We start from the raw sequence: 20,678 nt of genomic DNA, 5'->3' as shown, positions 1-20,678 counted from the left end.
CTTAGTGGCCACCTCTGCAGAGGGTGGGAGAATGGAACTGGGGAGAAGAACTGATGAGATGTCAGCTTGACTTTTATTAATTTTAATCAAAATAAAGTAAAACACACATCCCAAGATCATTTGTAGGAAAAGAATGCCCTTTGAGGAGGAACACATTTCATCTTTTCTCTTCTATCCTTCAGGTTAGTTCACTGGCAGAAAGCACTAATAAAGGAAACTCAATCCATGAAAGTGCTAGACCAAGCTAGGAGATGAGCTCTAAAATAGATAAGCAAACAATTATTGCTTTCCTCAGTAGAAATGTGCAAGTGCTTACATGAATAACTTTTAGCTTATAGCTTGGATTTCTGCAGAGAAAAACATCTGAACTGTTATAAATATGAATTTTTATTAACATATTTGCATAAAATATGTATCAATTTATGTAAATGGAACATAGCAGCTGTATGTAATGAAAATTTAGTTTAAATTTTATCAATTAAGTGATTCTGTCCCCTAACTACTTTATGGACAGGTGCCATTGGCCTTGGGGCAGCTCTGATAAAGAACTATGTCTTTCTCATCGTTACTTAGGCTTAGTAAATAAAGTTTGCATTTTGCAGTTGTTATTATAGTTTATGTATCTGACAACAATTATTTCTGCCCCATCCCTGAAAATTATTAATTTTTTGAGATATACTTTGCTCCATTATTGTGTGATTAAAAAGAATTACAAACCAGGGCTAGTGTTTTTTCTTTGTAATGCAGCTCCATCTCTTTTATAGAGGCCATTTGGAAATTTTCTGATTTACAGAAAGTCAGAGCATAGTCATTATTTCATAAATGTCTTTAATATAAAGTGAGAGTGCAGAAGTATCAACATTAACATTATATTAATAACATTTGTATTAAATTTTATTATTTTCTTATCTTTACCTGTTTTATTATTTCAACCTTCCTGTGATGCTTGGCACTGATTAATATGTTATCACTCCTGGTTTTTAGATGAGGTATGGAAGCTCAGAAGGTCTACTGACTACTTCCCTAAGGTCACACATGCAATAGATGCCAGGGAAAGGGAATCACCAGTGTGTGTGTGTGTTGTCTTTTAAATCTACATTCTGAACAACTGAGCACAAGATCTGTGTATTACTCACTTCTGTACTTTCAATGTCTCACCACTGTTTGGGGCATGCTAGGCACTAAATAAATATGTGCTGATGAAGTTGTTAGAGATTATTCCATTTTCAATGATGGGAAATTTAGTGCTATGTAAATGTGTATTACATACTTGAATAAAGATTTTGGAGATTTGAATGGAGTCAGGAAAAATTCTATTTTTATGTATCTATTTTATTATTATTATTTTTAGAGATTTATTTATTTGGGAGAGAGAGAGAGAGAGAGCACGTACCCTGACAAGGTGTGGAGGTGGGATGGGGGTGGAGTGGCAGGTTCCATCTTACAACCCATGAGATCATGATCTGAGCTGAAGTAAAGAGTTGGTTGCTCAACTGACAGAGACACCCAGGGGCCCCTCTATTTTTTTTATTTTATTCAAAACATAGCATATAGATTAGATGGTAATTCCTGTACTCAGAAAGTTCTTTCTAAAACGCCAGGCTCTGAGAGCACTTGAGTGGCTCAGTAAAGCATCTGCCTTTGGCTTGGGTTATGATCCTGGAGTCCTGGGGTAAAGCCCCAAGTCAGTCTCCCTGCTCAGCAAGAAGTCTGGCTCTCCCTCTGCCCCCTGTCCCCCCGTTGTGTTTTCTCTTGCTTGCTCTGCTCTCTCAAATCAATCAATCAATCAATCAATCAATCAATCTTAAAAAAAATGCCAAGTTCCGAACACAAATCAAAAACTGGTACAATTTATTTTTGGACCTACTCAGTCCTATAGGATTTCTCCATTTCTAGGCTTATTCCTGCTTAAGTTCTTTGAAACAGAACTTAAGATATTATCAGTAACATAACTCACCGTGACTTTAAGTTTCTCTTAAGTCTAAACAATAAGTCTTCATGGTTTTTCCCAATTCAGCCTTATTTATTTTTTTAATTTATTTTAAAAGGAAACACTTTATCTCATCTTAAACTCCATTTCTATTAATCAAGTGATGGGTGATATGTGTAGAGCAGGGAATTCTGAATCCAGTTGCCCATGCTATTGACTATGCCAGTCATGTTACTTAGTAGCTGTTGGGAGTGGCAAAGTCATATGTGATAAATGATTTGCAAGTTACTATGTCATTTCTTATTGAGTTCCAAGCGACGTCAGACCCAACCCTATGTTCAATATTTGCAAACATTAGTAAAAGTCATCTCCATCAAGCTTTCCTAGAGAACTGACAATAATTCTATTTTCTAGGAGCTTCAATATCACATAGTTAAAGGAGGGAAGTCACAAGTTAAATGACACCCTGTGGATTAATCTAATCCTCATCTTGAAAGTGAGTTCAAGCAGGGCCACCTGAAGAACCTGATTTTACCAGTGTAGAAACTCCTGTGTGATTGAATCAGTTTTATTTTTCAGTTAGTAATATGGTAATAATAACAACAGAATTTACTATGTGGCAGGTATTGATATAAACACTTTATATGTTTTGAGTCACATAATCACCACACAATCAAGGATACTATAATTTAGAATTTCCTTGCCTTAATGGGAGGCATTGGAGAGCAGGGACCACATGGGTGCCATATCTGGAGTGCCCAATTAGTACTTTAGACAGAGATACTGTGCAGAGCGTGTAGTTGAATGGAGTTCATCTGGGTCATAAACTCATGGTTCAAAATACTTTAAAAAGTCTAGCAACAATACCTTATTACTTATAACACCAGGGTAAAAATAAAGTTAATAAAAATGAAATGTAGTTAGTCTTACTATAACACTGATTTGAAACTTTTCAGAGAAAATATGTGATGGCATATTTGATTAGGGTGTTACTGCTGGGGGATCCATGTGTGATTGGTAGAAATAATTATGTCATTTCCATTCCATTCCTGACTCGATCTGTCGCTCACATAATCTGTCAACCCCACCCTGCATCTTCCTACCACTGAAGTCAAACAAAGCCTTCCCAGGCTTCACTTGCCACATAATCACAATGAGTCATGAGTCCCAGTGAGTTGTCCTATTCAGGATCTGTTCTGAATTTTTACTAGAACAGCAAATAGTGAGAAACACTGTGCTTCGCTTGACAGATTAGTGGTGCCTACAATCTCATTTTGGCATCTCTGGATCCCTGATTTTCTATCCTTAAGCTCTTTTTCAATTTCTAAGGGATGAGATTTAAATTCTGACCACTAGGTGGCACAATAAAACTTTTATTACATTCTCTCCTATTTTTGGTAATTTAGTGGTAGAAGCAAAATGTGATTTCCCTAGCATTTGATTTGAAAAAAGATATTTAAAAATTGAAATAATAAAACATCAGAAAGTAGAAAAAAGTGCCCAATATTATAGAAATGAATTGTTCCTTATTAGCTTAATACTTGAGCTTGGGCTGTAACAATATGCAATCTGCAAGGAAGAGAGCCATTTTTTTGTGGAAAAAAATGTAAAATATTATAATATGACTATTCATCTCTAAGCTCTTTAGAAGCTCTGATAACCCCATGTAGAAGCAGCAAATCTTACTAATTAATCACAATTGATAGGAGCAAAACTTTAGTTAAATCCCATGACTCTAATTCTACTTGCTTTGACTGAGCGAGAAAAGAACCTTCAGATTCTTTTTCTTAGTAGGAGAGTAGCAAAGCCTGTGTGAATTTAGGTTTTTGGGTGTGAAACTGATGTGCTAATACTATTTGTGTGAAAATTGATAAAGAATGGCCTTGAGCTACCATTGTTTTGTGACCCTAGAAAACTTCTCTGGTTCCTCAGCATCTTATCATTCATCCATATAGGGTTGGTGGGGAATTGAAATATAGCATCATAGAGTGGTTAAATTCATAGACTGTGGAGTAAGAAAAACCTGTGCTCAAACTCTGTCCCATTGCTTGGAGATCTATGGCCTCAGTCAAGTAAGTAGTTTGCACTTTCTGTGAAATGAGGATACTAATAAAACTTCTGTTAGAGGTTTTCTGTGAGAATTAATTGAGAGAAGGTATTGAAGTGGATAAAACAGTGCAATACATATTAAGAATAATAATAAATAGCAGCTATTATTATTTTTGAGGAGACACATGTATCGATTTTCCAATTTGGCATTAGCAATAGCTTGGTTTCACCTTTGACTTAATTATATTTCAATCAGCTCTGACAGTACTTGGGGGCTGTGATGGTTAATTTTGTGTCAACTTTGCTAGGTATTATTTAGTCTTCTTATTTAGTCAAACATAAGTCTAAATGTTACTGTGAGGGTATTTTTAGATGATGTTAATATTTAAATTATTAGACCTTGAGTAAAGCACGGAAACATTCCATTATGTGGGTGGGCTTTATCCAATCAGCCGAAAGCCTTAAGACAAAAAACCCTGAAGTCCTCTGAGGAAGAGAGAATTATGTTTCCAGACTGCCTTTGGACTTAAGCTGCAACATGAACTCTTCTCAGAGTCTCCAGGCCTACTGGTTTGCCCTGTAGGTTTTGAACTTGCTAGCCCCAATGATTACATCAGCCAATTTCTTAAAACAAATCTCTCTATGTGCATATCTTATTATTTCTATTTCTTTGGAGTCTCCTGACTAATGTAGAGGCCAGGTAGGAATTAGGTATAACAAGGTTTATGGTGACAGTGTTAGGATTAAAGGATTAAGGACAGTAGGACATTGTTCATATTACAATTTATGATACTCCAGCATTATATTACTTTTGCTAAAGCATTACAACAGTCACTGTTCCACTAATATATAAACAAATTTCACAAGACTAAAAGGAAAGGAATAAAGCACATTGTGTTTTTAATGTTTTTATTTATTTTTATTTTTAAATTAAAAAAATTTATTGATTTATTTGAGAGAGAAAGTGAGCAAGAGTGGGGGGAGCAGGGGGAAGGGTAGACAGAAAGGGAGAACCAGACTTCCCCACTGAGTAGGGACCCCAATGCGGGGCTTGAGTCCATGACTCCAGGGTCTTGACCTGAGCCGAAGGCAGATGCTTAACCAACTGAGCCACCCAGGAACCCTTACATTTTTTTTTTTTAAGATGTCTTCATTATTTATTTATTTTTTTTTAGAGAAGGAGTGCACACATGAGTGGGGGGAGGGACAGAAGGAGAGGGAGAGAGAATCTCAAGCTGACTCCCTACTGAGCACAGGGCCCAATGTGGGGCTTGATCTCATGACCGATGAGATCATGACCTTAGCTGAAACTAAGAGTTGGCCACTCAACTGACTGAGCCACACAGGCATCCCCCACAACATTTTTTTTTTTAAGACTTATTTGTTTTTACTGATAGGGAACAGTTGCAGTTTTTTAAAAATCTGAATATAATACAAAATTATAGCAACAGATATATGCCTTTTGTAAAAACTGAAGCAAGGTTATTTAGCATAGAATTATTCTCGGGTCCTGCATTGCAAACTAACTTTACTATATCTGTATCCATTCTTAAATTTACAAAATAGAGAAAAGTCTTTGTGAAATTTTTGCCTGAAGACCTAGGAGACTAACCTAAAATCCTCTTTAGGGCATCTTAAAAATAAATCTTTGTAAGTTAAATGATTTTTTAAGTACTTTCTATTTCTCCTAATCCTGAAGATTAGGAAGACACAAATATGCCTACCAGCCTCCAATCTTGGTGCCAGATCTCTCTATTTTTTTTCTGTTTCTTTCTCTCTCTCATCTTGTCAGACTGCCTTTTAAAGATATGGAAGATTCATTTTCAGGAAGAATTCAAGATATGGAGGTTTTTGACACTTGACTCATCCTTCTTTGTTACCATTGGATATTCTGGTCTATTCAGTGTAGCTCCATTTCTTGTCTTTGCAAAACTGAAATGTACACTTTGAGTTTTCTCCTTTCCAGCTTCCTTTGCCTATAGAATTGGGCCCACACTACATAGCCTGGCTTCAACTGACCTTTCTAGATTTATCTTTGGTTATCACCCCATGCTCTGGTCATAAAAAATTTCTCATTCTGTGAACAGGTTATAATTTCCCACATGAAGCCTCCACCTTCTCACCCTGTAGACTCCTAAGCATCCTTTGGGCATACATGCTTCAGATGTTCCCTCCATTGTGCCTGAGTGCACAGGTGACACTCTGTGAATGTATGTAACTGGTTCAGAAGCAACACAAAAGTTAATTGTGTATAATTTATGAGGTAAGGGTGTAGTATCACTATTTGGCCTATTTTCTCCTTAAGAAAAATAATAAATATGTATAAACTACTAACACTACCTTCACAAAAATAAATTTAGAAAGGTTCCATACCTACTTATTTTCTACTTCATTTACCTTTAGAAAAAAATAACTTTTTAATGTAATGGGAAATGGGTTCTTTCTGGAAGAAAATGTATTTTTAATGGACATGCCAGAAGAGAATGAATCTAAGTTTATAAACAACATTAGCAAGATGTGAAGATTTTTAACCTTTTTCCTCAATCAGATGTTGGTGATTTTATGGTTTTAAAAAATATATGTAAAAACAAAGGAAAAAACTGAGGCTCAAAACTGATAACTTCCCAAATTAGAGATAATCCCATAAAATCATTGGTATATAATTTAAAGCTTTTTTTTTTTAAGAGAACCAATTGTTGTTCTTTATTTTCAATTAAGCTGTCATTAAGGTACAGAGAGTTTTATAACATTTAAAAAATACTGTGAAAATAATTTAGATTTGTGGTTTTCATACTTTTTTTGACCATGCCCTGTAGTAACACAGGTATTTACAGAGCTCAGTACACACATAAATATGTATATGTGCATTTAAAAATAAATAATAGAAACAAACTTTTCATAATATGATACCTACCCTTGTAAGTGTGAGGTACTCTGATATTTTCTCTTCTATTTTATGTGCTGGTTGTAACCTACTTAATTGAACTCATGACCCCCTCTAATGGATTACAATGTGCAGTTTGAACACCATTTATCTGGGGCGTCTGGGTGGCTAAGTGGTTGGGCATCTGCCTTTGGCTCACGTCATGATTCCCAGGTTCCTGGGGTCGGTCCAGCATCAGGCTCCCTGTGGGGAACCTGCTTCTCCCTCTCTGACTATGTCTCTGCCTCTCTTTCATGAATAAATAAATAAAAATCTTAAAAAAAAAAAGAAAACCGTTTATCTAGTTGAACCTGCTATAAATAATGGTGGGATTTCTCTCCCAGTCTCCCTGATAGATCAGAAAACTCTGTACACTATTCCATTATGCTTCTACTTCACCGAAGCTTCTAGTGGGACTCCCACTAGAAATTAGGAATTACTTTCCAATTAGAAGACTACTTTCATATAATCTCTAGGAGTTGACCCAGTGTATCTTCCCCTCTCTACTTTCCTCTCCCCTTCATTCCTCTTCCCTATGCTCCCCTCCCTCCCTTCTTTCCTAAGCAGCTATCCTATGTCTAAAAGTGTGCTGTGTCTAGTGAGTATCAAGACTGTTAGAACCAAACCTTGTTCTCTAGGAGGTTTTACTTGTGTAGAGAGTCTCCAGGTCACAAATGGGGTTTATAGTTGAATGTTATTTTGCTGGACAATACAGAGTAAGTCTCATTCCTTCCCCATATAACCAACTTTAATTTATGAACTTCTGCTCCTCTTGAATTTTTTTCCCATAACCAAATATCCTTAACATCTACACGTTTTCTTTTGATGCCATTCTTTTCTAAGTGGAAGAATAATTTATATGAAGTAAAAAATATATATTTTAAGAGAAGTTGTATCAATTTTGACAAATGCATACACTGTAATTTCCTTAGCAAGACCAAAAAAAAAAAAAAAAACATGTGATATGTTAATCCAGATGTATTTGAAATAACCAAGAAAACCAAATTATGTTAAAATTTAGGGCATTATAATACATAACTGTTTATTCATATAGAGCTTGAAGTCATCAAAAACATTCAGGTATTAAAAAAAACTGTGACTCTTTGTATTTGCAATATTTCAATTTTAGACCTAAGTTTAGAAATTTGCTTTTATGCTGTTGAAATTAATCTTGACTTTACTTATTGTTTATTCAGTTATTTTTAAGTTTTGTAATCTAACACATTTAAAAACTGTTCCTTTTTACTTTGTTTGCCATCTGCCAATTTGAAAATCATATGGTTTATGTCTTCATCAAAATCTGGTTGGAAATCTATAACAGGATATATCAAGAAAGAGTCCTAGGTTACTGACCTAACACTAGTATCAGATGGAACCAGGGGTGAACCTAATACTGGGAATGATAGCGCCTAACCATTTTCTCAAATAGCTTCTGCTTTTTCATCTTGTCCTCAATGGTGTTGATTATGTATTTTCAAGGTGTATCTTTCTGTCTGGATGACATTTCTTTTCTGTCTACATTTCCATCCTAGGGGATCCAGTCCCAGGGCTTAAAATACATCAGTCTGTTAATATACCTAAATTTATTTCTCCAGCTTGGACATCTCCCCTGAATTCAGATTTATTCATCAAACTGCTTACATGACATTTAATCTGGAGGTCTCTCACCTCAAATGAACATATCCAAAAACAGAGTCTGTTTTTACCCCTCTCACCCTACACTTAATCTAAAACTTCTTATTTTGCAAATGTTATCTTTGTTCTTCCTGTTCCTCAGGCTTAAATCCAGGGAGTCAGCTTTGATTCCTTTCTCTCTGTCTCTCTCTCTCTGTCTCTCTCTCTCTCTCTTCCTTCACACAATCAACAACAAAAACTTTAGCCTCTTCCTTTAAATATATCCAATATTTGGCCACTTCTTAACAACTTTGCTCCTATTACTCTGAGTCTGGTCATGATCATCTCTTCTATGGATGGTTGCAGTAACCACTATTTGGTCTCCCTGCTGTTCACATTTGCTTCCACGGTCCATTCTCCATACTATTGGAGGTATGATCCCTTCAAACTGATCTTTTTTTTAAAAATTTTTAAAAAATTTATTTATTTATGATAGTTACAGAGAGAGAAAGAGAGAGAGGCAGAGACACAGGCAGAGGGAGAAGCAGGCTCCATGCACCGGGAGCCCGATGTGGGATTCGATCCCAGGTCTCCAGGATCGCACCCCGGGCCAAAGGCAGGCGCCAAACCGCTGCACCACTCAGGGATCCCCCTTCAAACTGATCTTAAACAGGCCAACTTCTGCTCAAGATCTTCACTGGTGTTTTGCATCTGACAGTGCAATCCAGGGTCTGTCCTACAGCTTCCAAGATCCTCCATTAGTTTGCCCCCTGCCTAGCTTCTTTCTTTCTCTTTTTTCCTTCCTTCCTTTCCTCTTTCTTTTTTTTTTCTTTTTTTTCTTCCCTTCATAGGCTCCATGCTCAGACTTGAACTCACAACCTTGAGATTGACATATGAGCTGATATCAAGAGTCTGACACTTACCCAACTGAGCCACCCAGGTGTCCCAGTCTCCCTTTCTTTCTTTCTTTCTTTCTTTCTTTCTTTCTTTCTTTCTTTCTTTCTTTCTTTCTTTTTCTCTTTCTTCTTTTTTAAAATTTATTTTAGAGAGAGAGGGACAGAGTATGGGAGTGAGTATTTGTGAGCAAGAGTAGGGACAGAAGGGGAGGGAAAGGGACAAGATAACTCTTGCTGAGCACCGAGCCTGATGCAGGGCTTGGTCTCAAGACTTTGCAATCAGGATCTGAGCTGAAATCAAGAGTCAGAAGCTCAAATGACTGAGCCAGTCTGGTGCCCCAGCCTCCCTTTCTTTTACTGTCCTCTGACTATTCTTGCTTTCCATCACTCTACCTTTGCTTCAGCTATTCTACCCTCTTTAGAATATTCCTGGCTCAGTGCTTCATCTTGTCTATCCTACTGTAATATCGCCCTTTTGCCCAGCCCTCCCTTCCCTTCCCCAATATCTTCATGGCTCACTTCCTTGCATCTTACAGTCCTTTGCTTAAACACTCAGTTGCACTTCATTAGCGCAGCCTTTTTTGACCAGTACTATTCACATCCTCCTTAGCCTAATATTTAATTTTGTTCATAGCAATATCACCTCCAAACATATATTTTTTATCCCCCTCTTTTGTGATTTAAGCTCTGTGTGTGCAAGTATTTGTTTTTAATTGTTGTATCCCCAGTGGCTAAAATGATGCCTGAAACATAATAGGAACGTAATAAATATCTATTGAATGAATAGAATGAACAGATAATTAAATAGATGAATCAGTGAATGCTACACAAAATTAAATGTTAATGAAAAAACTTACATGCAGTATAATGCATTAAGAAGAGATGAAGGTGGTAAAAATAAAAATATTCAAAAAGTAAAAAATTTCTTTGTTATGCATTTTTTTCTAACAACAACAAAAAAAGCCTCTAAATTTGACTCTGGCCATCTAAAACTTCTAAATCCAAAACATTAGTAATAGAAGACATGCTTAGGCACAATTCTCTGATTGTCAGGCCAATCCAGAGCTAATTTGGGTTTGTCATGCATTGCCAAGGTACATTCACAAATGGGAAATGGCGTGCATAGTAGGAAAGACATAAAACTGTAGAGCGTAATTACATTTAAATTAATTCAAGAAGAGCCTGAAGAACTATTTTCTGACACCAATTAGAGAGAATGGCTTCTAAAGAATAAGTCATCTGCTGAAGAGAGACCCACAGTTTATTTGACTCTAACTCCACATAAATTCTATGTTGTTGATTTTGTTAAAACATAAGGCAATAAAAATAATAAATGCCATATACAGCAAGAGCTTAGGCTTTACAGAGAAACTGATATGGTGTTTTTCTTTTTATTGTAAAAACACTCACCTTGAACAACTCGACTTTGCTGATGATGCTGAGGTTCACATCCACAGTGAGGGCTAACTGCATGGTGACAGGCAGGGTGCAGAGCAGATCAGACTCATCTTTGCAAAGACAAACATGAACCCACAAGCAGAATAATTAACTTAAAAAATCACCAAAGTGTAAGAAAAATTTTAAAAATTAAGGAAACAAAATGCCAACTCTTTTTATAAATAGCTGCATCGAATTCTGTATTTTTATTAATTCTGTTGGACATACATATGTATCACAATCACACTATCACTCTTATGGAGAAAAGGATTTTAACTATTGATGAGATAGTAGTTCCGAATAGTTTCAGAACACTGTTTACTGACACTTCAGATCTAAAGTTTAGTAATCAACTGGACAATGGCTAGCGAATGACCTTGATGGAATAAGGATCTAATTTTTGTCTTTGGATTCTGTGGATTTCAGCCCTAACATCCTGGGGTTGACAAATTATAATGAGTACCATGCGGCATTTGAAAGCTTACCGAACTCTGTCACTATCTTATTTGACCCTCGTGAGAACACTAAGGGTAAGTGATCTCATTCCTTAATTTCAGAAAGAAGAAACAAAAAGAGAACTGAAGCTCAGAGAGGTTGTAAGTGACTTGTTCAATTGCACATAGTTGGTAGATGGCTTAGTTGGGAATGGAATCTAAAAAGAAAAGTGTGAGTAAATTCAAATTATTGCCATTCCTTACTTATTAACTCAATGAAGAATGTGAATACATTAAAGATTTTTCTGTATGTGAATTAAATGATGGGCCTTCAGGCTGATAAAATATTCCATAAACAAACCCGTCCATTCTTAGTCTCTAGTATGGTACATTTTCTGAGAGTTGATTATTTTTGATGTTTTCTTACATCCATTTAGAAAAAAATAATTGACACATTATATCCTTATTTTGATTCCAATATTGATTCTAAATATGAAAATCCTTTCTATAAAAACATAGTTCCTTGTTCCCTCTTAAACTAAGGAGTTGGAGCAGTATCTACAGTTAGAAAGAATGAGGGAAACTGTTACTGCTCCTTTTGCTGTTCTTCCTCACTTAACAGGAACAGCTGTCAATAGCTATTCCTCAGGAATAGCTGTGGATGCTTTTCCAGGATTTGCATAACTGGTAAGTTATGTCTGGATATTTAAGAAAAAAAATCTCATGGTATTAAATAAATTAATGTTCTAAGGATCATTTAGTTGTTTTCTAATTTTTTGTTCAATTCCAATCAGTCTCTGCTTCTAACTTATAGAAGATTTTCATTATATGGACCTGCTATAGGGATTCAATTGATAATTTGCCTTGCTTACCTAGCATTCTTTGAGAGTCCCATGTATATTCATACCAAGTCCGAACCCGATTCTGCACATTCTTAGGAATGGAATAAGTGTTCATGTAGGAAATGGTATGATCCATGCTGATTCGGAAGTTGTTCTGATTGGCTGTGGCTGCCCCAATTACATCTTGCATCTAAAACCACAAATATAGTCACTCCACACCCGGCAGGAGGAATTGGAAGAGTTACTGAAAGCCCAGTTTAATTAAGAGTTTTTACTAGATACATTCTATTCTAATGCACTACTTGATTTTTAACACACTGATATTGAGTCTTAATTTCAACCATTTACATAAAACAATTGGTAAATCATATCCTCCTTCTGACCCTATAAGGACAATAGGACCTGTCTTATTTACCATGTGAAGTTTTTGTGAGGGTTCAGTCACATAATGCATGTGACTGCACACAATCGTCTTTGCAAACTTGTTTATTACTGTGAAGATGTTAGTTGGTATTTTAAAAATTATACAGCTTGTGCTTATTCAAGGGATGTACAAAGAAAGTTGAGCAATTACCTGGCAGAAAGGCTAGTCCATTTTTGTGAGTCTCACTTTGAAAGCATCCTTCATAGATTATCCAGTGTGGTTGGCTATATAGACTCAATTCATCATGAAATTGCAACCTCTGTACTTCCCTTAGTGTTGTTTAGACAGATAAAATCAAATCTCATCATGCTTAAGGCACAGTATTCAGCAGAAGTTGAAATGTGCTGAAATTACTGAAGCATCATCTACTGCTGTGACAAAACTTAAGGAACTGTCAGGTTTTAGTTCTTGGATGTTTATAACTCAGCCATAAAAACCCACTCTAGGTTAAAAGCTGATCTTTAAGGTCTCAGCACAAAAAAGATATATAGCTTGACTCTTCCTCTCACATAGAGGGAAGCAAGTGGTTGTAAATTTGCTTTGACCGTGGGTTTATAATACAGAGGAAAACCAGAGTCTCACTTTTACATTCTTGAGACTTTGCTCATTCATTCTAGTAGCTGAGTCTTTTTTGCTTATGGAAAAACTACTCATTCTTTGAGGTCTACCTCAGATGGCTCTTTTATTGTGGTGCCTTCCTCGGTTTGTATTTTTAGAGTCAATAGGTTTTTCTTCTCATCCAAAGTATCTGTTGAGGAGCTATGCAGATACATTTATTTCAGTCCCTGACTTACTCCTTGGGAGCTATTCCAAATATCCTTTGACAACCTCAGTTACTAGATCTCCTTTTTACAAGCCATTCTTGACTGATGGAAAACATTGCCAAGTCACCTAAGGCCATGATACTTGGAATATTAGGGGTTGGTTGGGAGATTTAATAGAGTTTTCATTTGGGAGCCAAGGATAATTAAGAGCATTATTGATCAACATTGAGGGCTCAGAATTTAGTGACAGTAATCTGAGTGGTTTAAGTGCTATCCTTCAGCAACACTAGGTTTTAGCAGCATAGATGAAGAGGACATGTGTTCCACGATGTGTTCCAAATCAGGGGAAGAAAATGTCAGTCTCTTAATAGTTGTATCATAGAATAGAATATTGAAGTTAAAATGTGAGGATCAGGTCCAGGGTGTAGTTCTCGGCATGATTCATGTGGGAATTTTGAATAGTGGAGATCGTGTCCCAGTCCCTCTCTTGTTTTCAACTGTTTTCCTCAGCATCTTGTATTCACTACGAGAGTGTATATTCTGTCTCAATCTTTTTTTTTTTTTTTTTGTGGTGGGGAGAGGCTATAGTACTATATTTTCCGTGGCTTGATATTTGAGGTTTCAACAGAAACCTCAAATTCAGTGCAAAGGAAGATGTGGTGTGGTGTATAAAGCAACACTTCTCAAACTTTCATGTGCATATAAATTACCTGAGGATCTTGTTAAATTGCAGATTCTACTCCACAGTTCTGGGGTGAGGACTGAAATCTGAATTTCCCAAGTGACACTTTTGCTATTAGTCTAAAGACTACATTCTGAACAGCAAGAAAATTGAACTGGAGCTAGATACCATTTTTAAATCCTGTAGACATTACCTTGGATATAGTAAATGCTAAATACATGTTAGATTTTACTATTACTATCAATATTACATGGCTGTATCATACAACTGTGTGAATTACATGTAGGAATTGAGGATGCCTCTTAATGTCTTTAAACTGGAGCTGCCTCATCTATAAAAGTGAGACAACATTGAAGGGGATGTGGGTACCTCACACAGATTTTTATAAGAAACTATGAGACAATATGATTTTTGCTATTTATGTTCAAATTAATTGCATTTCTCTCTAAACCAGCTTTTCATTTTCAATCATTGTTGATGCAATGAATAAGCCATTAAGATTATATTTTATACTTACAGTTTTTAACTGCTTCTGTGTTTTTCGCAAACCTAAATATTTTCTAGAGTTTCCTTTACAGTCTCTCTCTCCACTCTATTATTATGCTCCCGCTGGAGTTGCCATATCCCTATATATCTGTATTAACCATATATTTTTAAAAATTTCTGTATTTTGATGCTTTGATATCTGGTACTATCCCTCCCAGAGTTAGCTAATTCCTAAGAGATAGCAAACAACTCCACTGGGAATGCAGCTTTCATAGGCAAAGTAACCAATCCAGAGATCATACTCCTAACAGCCTTCTTTATTGGACTCTCATATTCCAGGCTACTATCCACCTGATCCACCTAGCCACTCCAGAGCCAAATACCAGCCAACTAGAGAGAGTCCCTACACCCTCAGAACCTACTAAAATTACCCAAACTAGCCAATTCTAAATCTTCTAACCCCACTTCACTTGTCCTTCACCTGGTGCTTTCCCCATGTGGCCTCCTTGGCATGTTGTGACCCTTCCTTTTGGATCTGTTTGTGTAACTATCTTTTCAATGCCAAATGTCTCCTGATTTGTTGGTCTCATCATACCTAAATAATACCTTATTTTATTTTTTAAAGATGTATTTATTTGACAGTGAGAGATTGTGCACTCAAGAGAGCCATAGGAATGGGCAGAGGGAGAGTCTCCAGCAGACTCTGCAGTGAACACAGAGCCCCCAATATGGGGCTTGATCTCATGATGCTGAGATCAGGACCTCGGCTGAAATTAAGAGTTGGACACTTAACCGATTGAGCTACTCAGGCTCCCCATAATAAAACCTACTTTTAAAGACAGTATCACCTCCTCCAATTCATACTATATTTTGATTAATCTTCCTGAATCTCTGTTCAAAATTACCCCTTGGCTGACTTTCAGATAAAGTTCAACATCTTTAACATTCAGATCCCTTAAAATATTTTGTCCTTACATACATCTCTAACCTATTTACAAGCATCCTTCGCTTTAGTCATACTGGTACTTTATTTCCTCAAGCACACTGTGCTTTATCATTGCCATCCTTCACACACTGTTTCTGATTGATTGGACTATCTGTCTATAACTATTGAATCCTATCTCTTTTTTTAAGATGTTGAAATGCATTCTTCTCCTGGGAAGCTTCCCTATTCTGAACTAATATAGAACTTTCAAACTTTCCTTTGGTACTTACCAAGGATAGCAGGTGCTGATATTCAAGGATGTAGGATTTGAGTTTTGACTATTTATGGTCAGCTTCAAATGTTATAAAAAATTATTTTTATTGCTACATTTTGTTAAAGAATGAGATTTATTCATACCACAGTGAATGTGGTGAGAACTAATGATTTATCAGTAGGAATAGTCATTTTATGATTTTGTCTCTTTACCCAGGATAAGAATCTCATTATGACTTTTTTTGTTCTCAAAATATGATAGGTGAAGTACCTTCCAAGGAAGTATACCTTCTAATAATGCTATGCTGCCCAGCTTTTTAGTTCTCGTGAATCTGGGAATTCACAAAAATACTGGGCCTTATGCCTTGCAAATGTCAACTACCTTGTAATAGTTATTTGCAATTGTTTTACTTTATTACTAGACTGTGACTTCTTGAGGAAAAAGGACAAAGAGATGCCATAATAAACATTTATGAACCAATGTCTTATTAATTAAATTGATTTAGATGGCATTTGGTAGCCTCTGGTCTAAATGACCTCCGAAGTTGATTTTAATCTAGGGATTTTATGACAATATTTGAAGTTTAATTAAAGAAGGGAGATTTTAAAGGTTTTTCAGGAAATTCTAAGAAGTCAATTTAGAAACTTGACTTTTTCTGAGTCTAATCTGACACTCATTGTGGATAGGTCTTCTGATAGATTTAACAGTTTAAAAATTGAAAGCAATGTTGGCTCATTCACATCCTCCTCCACTTCATTAAAAAAGATGAAATGTCAGTAAAAAAAAAGGAAAGCATTAGATGTATTTTGATTTTTCTTCTGCAAATTTATAGACATTAGCCTTTCAAAAATAGCATTATGTATCTAGGGATTCACACCTCCATTTACCTGACCAATTAAGCTGGAGAACACAAAAACTCCAGAAAAAAAATTCAACAGTTGAAAAACAATTTCAAATGATGTTTGTGGTTCTGGAAGGCCCCCAATGGTAATTAAAGTTCGAACAGCCCAATAATAACATCTTAGATACCTGTGAAAAGAAAATATATACATTTTGCTTTTTACTATTACATTAAAATACCACTATGCTTGGGAGTATAGATTACTACTAAATTATAACACATTTCCTCCTAATCATGATTTTCTTTCTATAAGAAACATTAGCAATACCATGTGTACTAACATAAACTTATTGATAAATGTTGTGAAATGACTAAACAACTAGCTGCATGGAGGGTGTTTATTAGCTGTTTTAGCTTATCTCTTGCTGCAAAATAAATTGTCCCCAAATTTAGTGGTATAAAACTATTTTATATTTTATTTTATAAGCCCTATTTTATTAAGGCTCATAAATTTGTGGGTTGGGTAGTTATGTAAAGTCCAGCAGAGATGGCTTATCTATGCTGCATGATAAGTGGACCCTTAGCTGGGATGACTTGAATGTCTGGAGATAGCTGGGCAGACTTATTGAGGCCAAATGTCTGTGCCTTGATTCTAACTGTTGACTGGGTTCTTCTGTTCTGCACATTATGACTGTTAGGCATGCCCAAAGTGTCTCCTCTTACATGTCTGAGCCTCAGCTGTAATGCTTGGAATGGCTGGGGCTGGCTGGGTATCCTCTTTTCCAGCAGCCTCTCAATATGACTAACTTAAGCTTCCTCATAGCATGGCAGTCTCAGGGTAGATGGGCTTCTTACATGGTGGCTATAGTAGCTCAGATAGTAGCTATAAGATTTCTTAGAATTCAGAAGTTCCATAATGTCTTAATCTTTTGTTACAGAGGTGAGGGAAAGGATAGCAGTATTTTTTACAGAATCCTTACAGTGAGAGGGGCAGCAAAGAATTTGAGGGCATCTTTAAACTACCACACTAGTGATTTGTGAGATAAAGGATATTTATAAAGATTGGAGAGCCTTTATAGTTTAGATACAATTGTTTTTACTGATAGAAAATACAGTAGATATATTCCTCCTCTCTCTTTTCTACTCACATCTCATTAAATTATTAAATATATAACCATAACAAAGACAAAGGCATACCGAGCTCAATCTTAAAATGGAAATTTCTCTTGGGTATAATAGGTAATTTATCCAGAAATTTAGTATTGAAGAAAATCAGGTATAATAACAATATACTTGATTAATATAATAATCAAGTTTAGAAATATACTTGATAACGATTCTGTACTTAACTTGAACAACTCTAAGTAGAGAGACTGAGGTCATTATAGCCCAGATAGGAAGAGAATTAGAAATCAAGGCAGCAAAAAAATAATACGATAAAGATTAGGACAGAATATATAGGATTCATGTATCTACATTTGGCTAAGGGCTTCATGGTGTCCCTAGTGAGGTGGGAATGAAAGGTGGTATTATAACCTCATAGTATATTTACCATAGTTTTTGTGTATGATTAGATATACTACTTGACATATTTCATATAGCTCTGATAACATGGTCTGAATCAGGCATTCCCACTGAATCCTTAAAAAAGTGTGCTGTATATACACTGTATCTCCATATATTGTTGCAGGAAGACAACAATAGTGGGTTCCAACTAGAAATTCTAGTTTCTAGGATAGACACAGAAAAACAGTACATTTTACAGAATTTTGGCTCTAATCTGCCTTTCATTTCTTGTCTAGGTGTGCCACATAAATATTTGCACTTCAAGCAATTGTATATTAGTCTTTGACTAAGGGTGGTCTTTTTTCGTGAAAAAGTTTACAGTTTTCAGATCTTCAAACAGTAGGCAGTTGGAGGTTTACAAAGAATCAAACTGCAGTTAAAGTCAATATTCAAAAACAAATCTAAAAAGAAATCACTCATTTTGAAATTCAATACCTTTTGAAGGATGTGAGTTTTTTTTTTTTAACCTGGTTGATATAGGAACAGAAAAATAATTAATTCTTTGGGAAAGTTTGAAACCACTGTGCCAAGAGAATAAAAATATTACCACTCTGTAAAGCAGATTTCTTTGGACTTGCTAATATTATAGTGAACTGGATGTCAAAGAGAACCACCTTGAAGGAGTATAGAATTAATTTTATGGATTGCATTTTAACTTTTTAAATTCCAATTTATAATTTCCTATTACCTGATTTAGTTTGGCCACAGGCCTAGGACCTGTGGGTCTCTTTAAATTAAGGAAATATATTGAACCCAATCCTACCCAAGAGTGGGACAGGGACTAGAGTCTTTCCCTACATAGCCAATTCCATTACAAATGGTTGGGATTACTGTCCCCTTCAAAGTCACTGCAGTGTTAGCAGGAATAAATATGAACTTCTTTCTTTCATTTAATTATTTATGGATGTTAAAAAATAACAATCAAATGTGAAACATAAGCATTGATTTTCCAAATCTGAAAGGTTAGCCTTGAACTATTTTTTTGTGTGTACAAAATGGTCCTCTATGTTAATTGGAAGTTTTCTGCCCTCATGCTTTGAGGTTTATTTTTGGATCTTTTCTCGATCATGTCTTATACACTCAGGCATACACAACCAAAGGTAAGATTTGTAATTTAATTAGATGGCATCTTATTGATTTTTCTAGGATTAGCTTAATTAGTCAAGTGTGTCCACCTCTAATATTAACATGCTAAACAGATAGATCTTTTCAAGGAGATTCTATCTGGCTGATTTAATATATGACTATCTAACAGGCTGTATATATACAGTTCCAAGCTAGAGCAGTAAGACAGAATTTGACATAAAATCATAAAAGACAGTTAATGTCTCTCTCTGTGACTATCATAAATAAATAAAAATTAAAAAAAAAAAAAAACAAACGGGATCCCTGGGTGGCACAGTGGTTTGGCGCTTGCCTTTGGCCCAGGGCGCGATCCTGGAGACCCGGGATGGAATCCCACATCAGGCTCCCGGTGCATGGAGCCTGCTTCTCCCTCTGCCTATGTCTCTGCCTCTCTCTCTCTCTGTGACTATCATAAATAAATAAAAATTAAAAAAAAAGACAGTTAATGTGAAAATAGAAATTCTCCCGTAAAACAAACATTACATGAAACTTTCCCCTCAACATTTTGTTATAAAAAACCTCAAACAGAAGAACTGAAAGAATTTTATAGTGAACACCACCTTTTATAGTAAACAACTATATTCTACTATGAACATTTTACTCTACCTATTTTGTCAACACATTCCTCTAATTTTCCACTCAGCAATCCATCTTATTTTCTTTTTCATCTTATTTTTTGGATGCATTTCAAAGTAATTTGCAGACAGCAAGGCATTTCCTTCTAAATACAGTGCTTCAGAATAAATATATTAACCAGAGCTCAATATTTATATAGAATTATTTTTAAATTTTGAAAATAAAATAAGAGCACAAATCTTAAGTATATAATTTGATGAATTTTGACAAATGTATATATCTGTGTAACCCAAATGCCTACCAAGATAAAGGACATTTCCATCTCTCCAGAAAGTTCCCTCATTCCTTTTCTCAGAGGCAACAACTATTCTAATGTTTTATACCAGAGATGAGTTTTGCCTGTTTTAGAATTTCACATAAATGAAATCATACCATATGCACACTTTTCTGTATGATGTCTTTCACTCAGAATAATGATTTTGAAATTTATTCATGTTGTGTCTATCAACAGTTTTTGCTTTTTTATAGCAGAGTAGAATTCATTTCATGAATATAGCAGTTTGTTTATTCTCCTATGTATGAACACCTAGGCTGTCTCAAGTTTCTTGTTATGAATAAACATTCCTGAATGTACTTATATAAGTTTTTAATAGACATATATTTTTATTTCTCTTGGGTAAATATTTAGGCTTGAATTTTTGTTTGTAAGGTATATGGTTTTCCCCCCCAATTTTTTATTTAAATTCCAGTTAGTCATATACAGTGTTAACGTTAGTTTCAGGTGTACAATCTAGTGATTCATCACTTACATGCAACATGTAAGTTGTATGTTTAATTGTAAAAGAAACTATCAGATCCTTTCCTAAAATGATTGTCATTTTGCATTTCTT

At 35.5% G+C, this 20,678-nt stretch overlaps 1 protein-coding gene across 1 annotated transcript in view; it reads right to left on the bottom strand.

Annotated features, from left to right (window-relative positions):
- CNGB3 (cyclic nucleotide gated channel subunit beta 3) overlaps positions 1-20,678 on the bottom strand; it is a 245,144-nt gene that overhangs the window by 37,374 nt on the left and 187,092 nt on the right. Inside the window, exons 13-15 of the mRNA XM_072734362.1 lie at positions 16,568-16,709; positions 12,156-12,315; positions 10,823-10,920 (exon numbers count right to left, since the gene is read on the bottom strand). Coding sequence (XP_072590463.1) covers positions 10,823-10,920; positions 12,156-12,315; positions 16,568-16,709 — 400 coding nt within the window. The remainder of the gene's footprint in view (positions 1-10,822; positions 10,921-12,155; positions 12,316-16,567; positions 16,710-20,678) is intronic.

Source organism: Vulpes vulpes, chromosome 13, assembly GCF_048418805.1.
Source record: "Vulpes vulpes isolate BD-2025 chromosome 13, VulVul3, whole genome shotgun sequence".
Lineage (NCBI taxonomy): Eukaryota > Metazoa > Chordata > Mammalia > Carnivora > Canidae > Vulpes > Vulpes vulpes.
The sequence above is the reverse complement of the archived record's forward strand: the minus strand, read 5'-3'. Positions and strand labels throughout refer to the sequence as shown.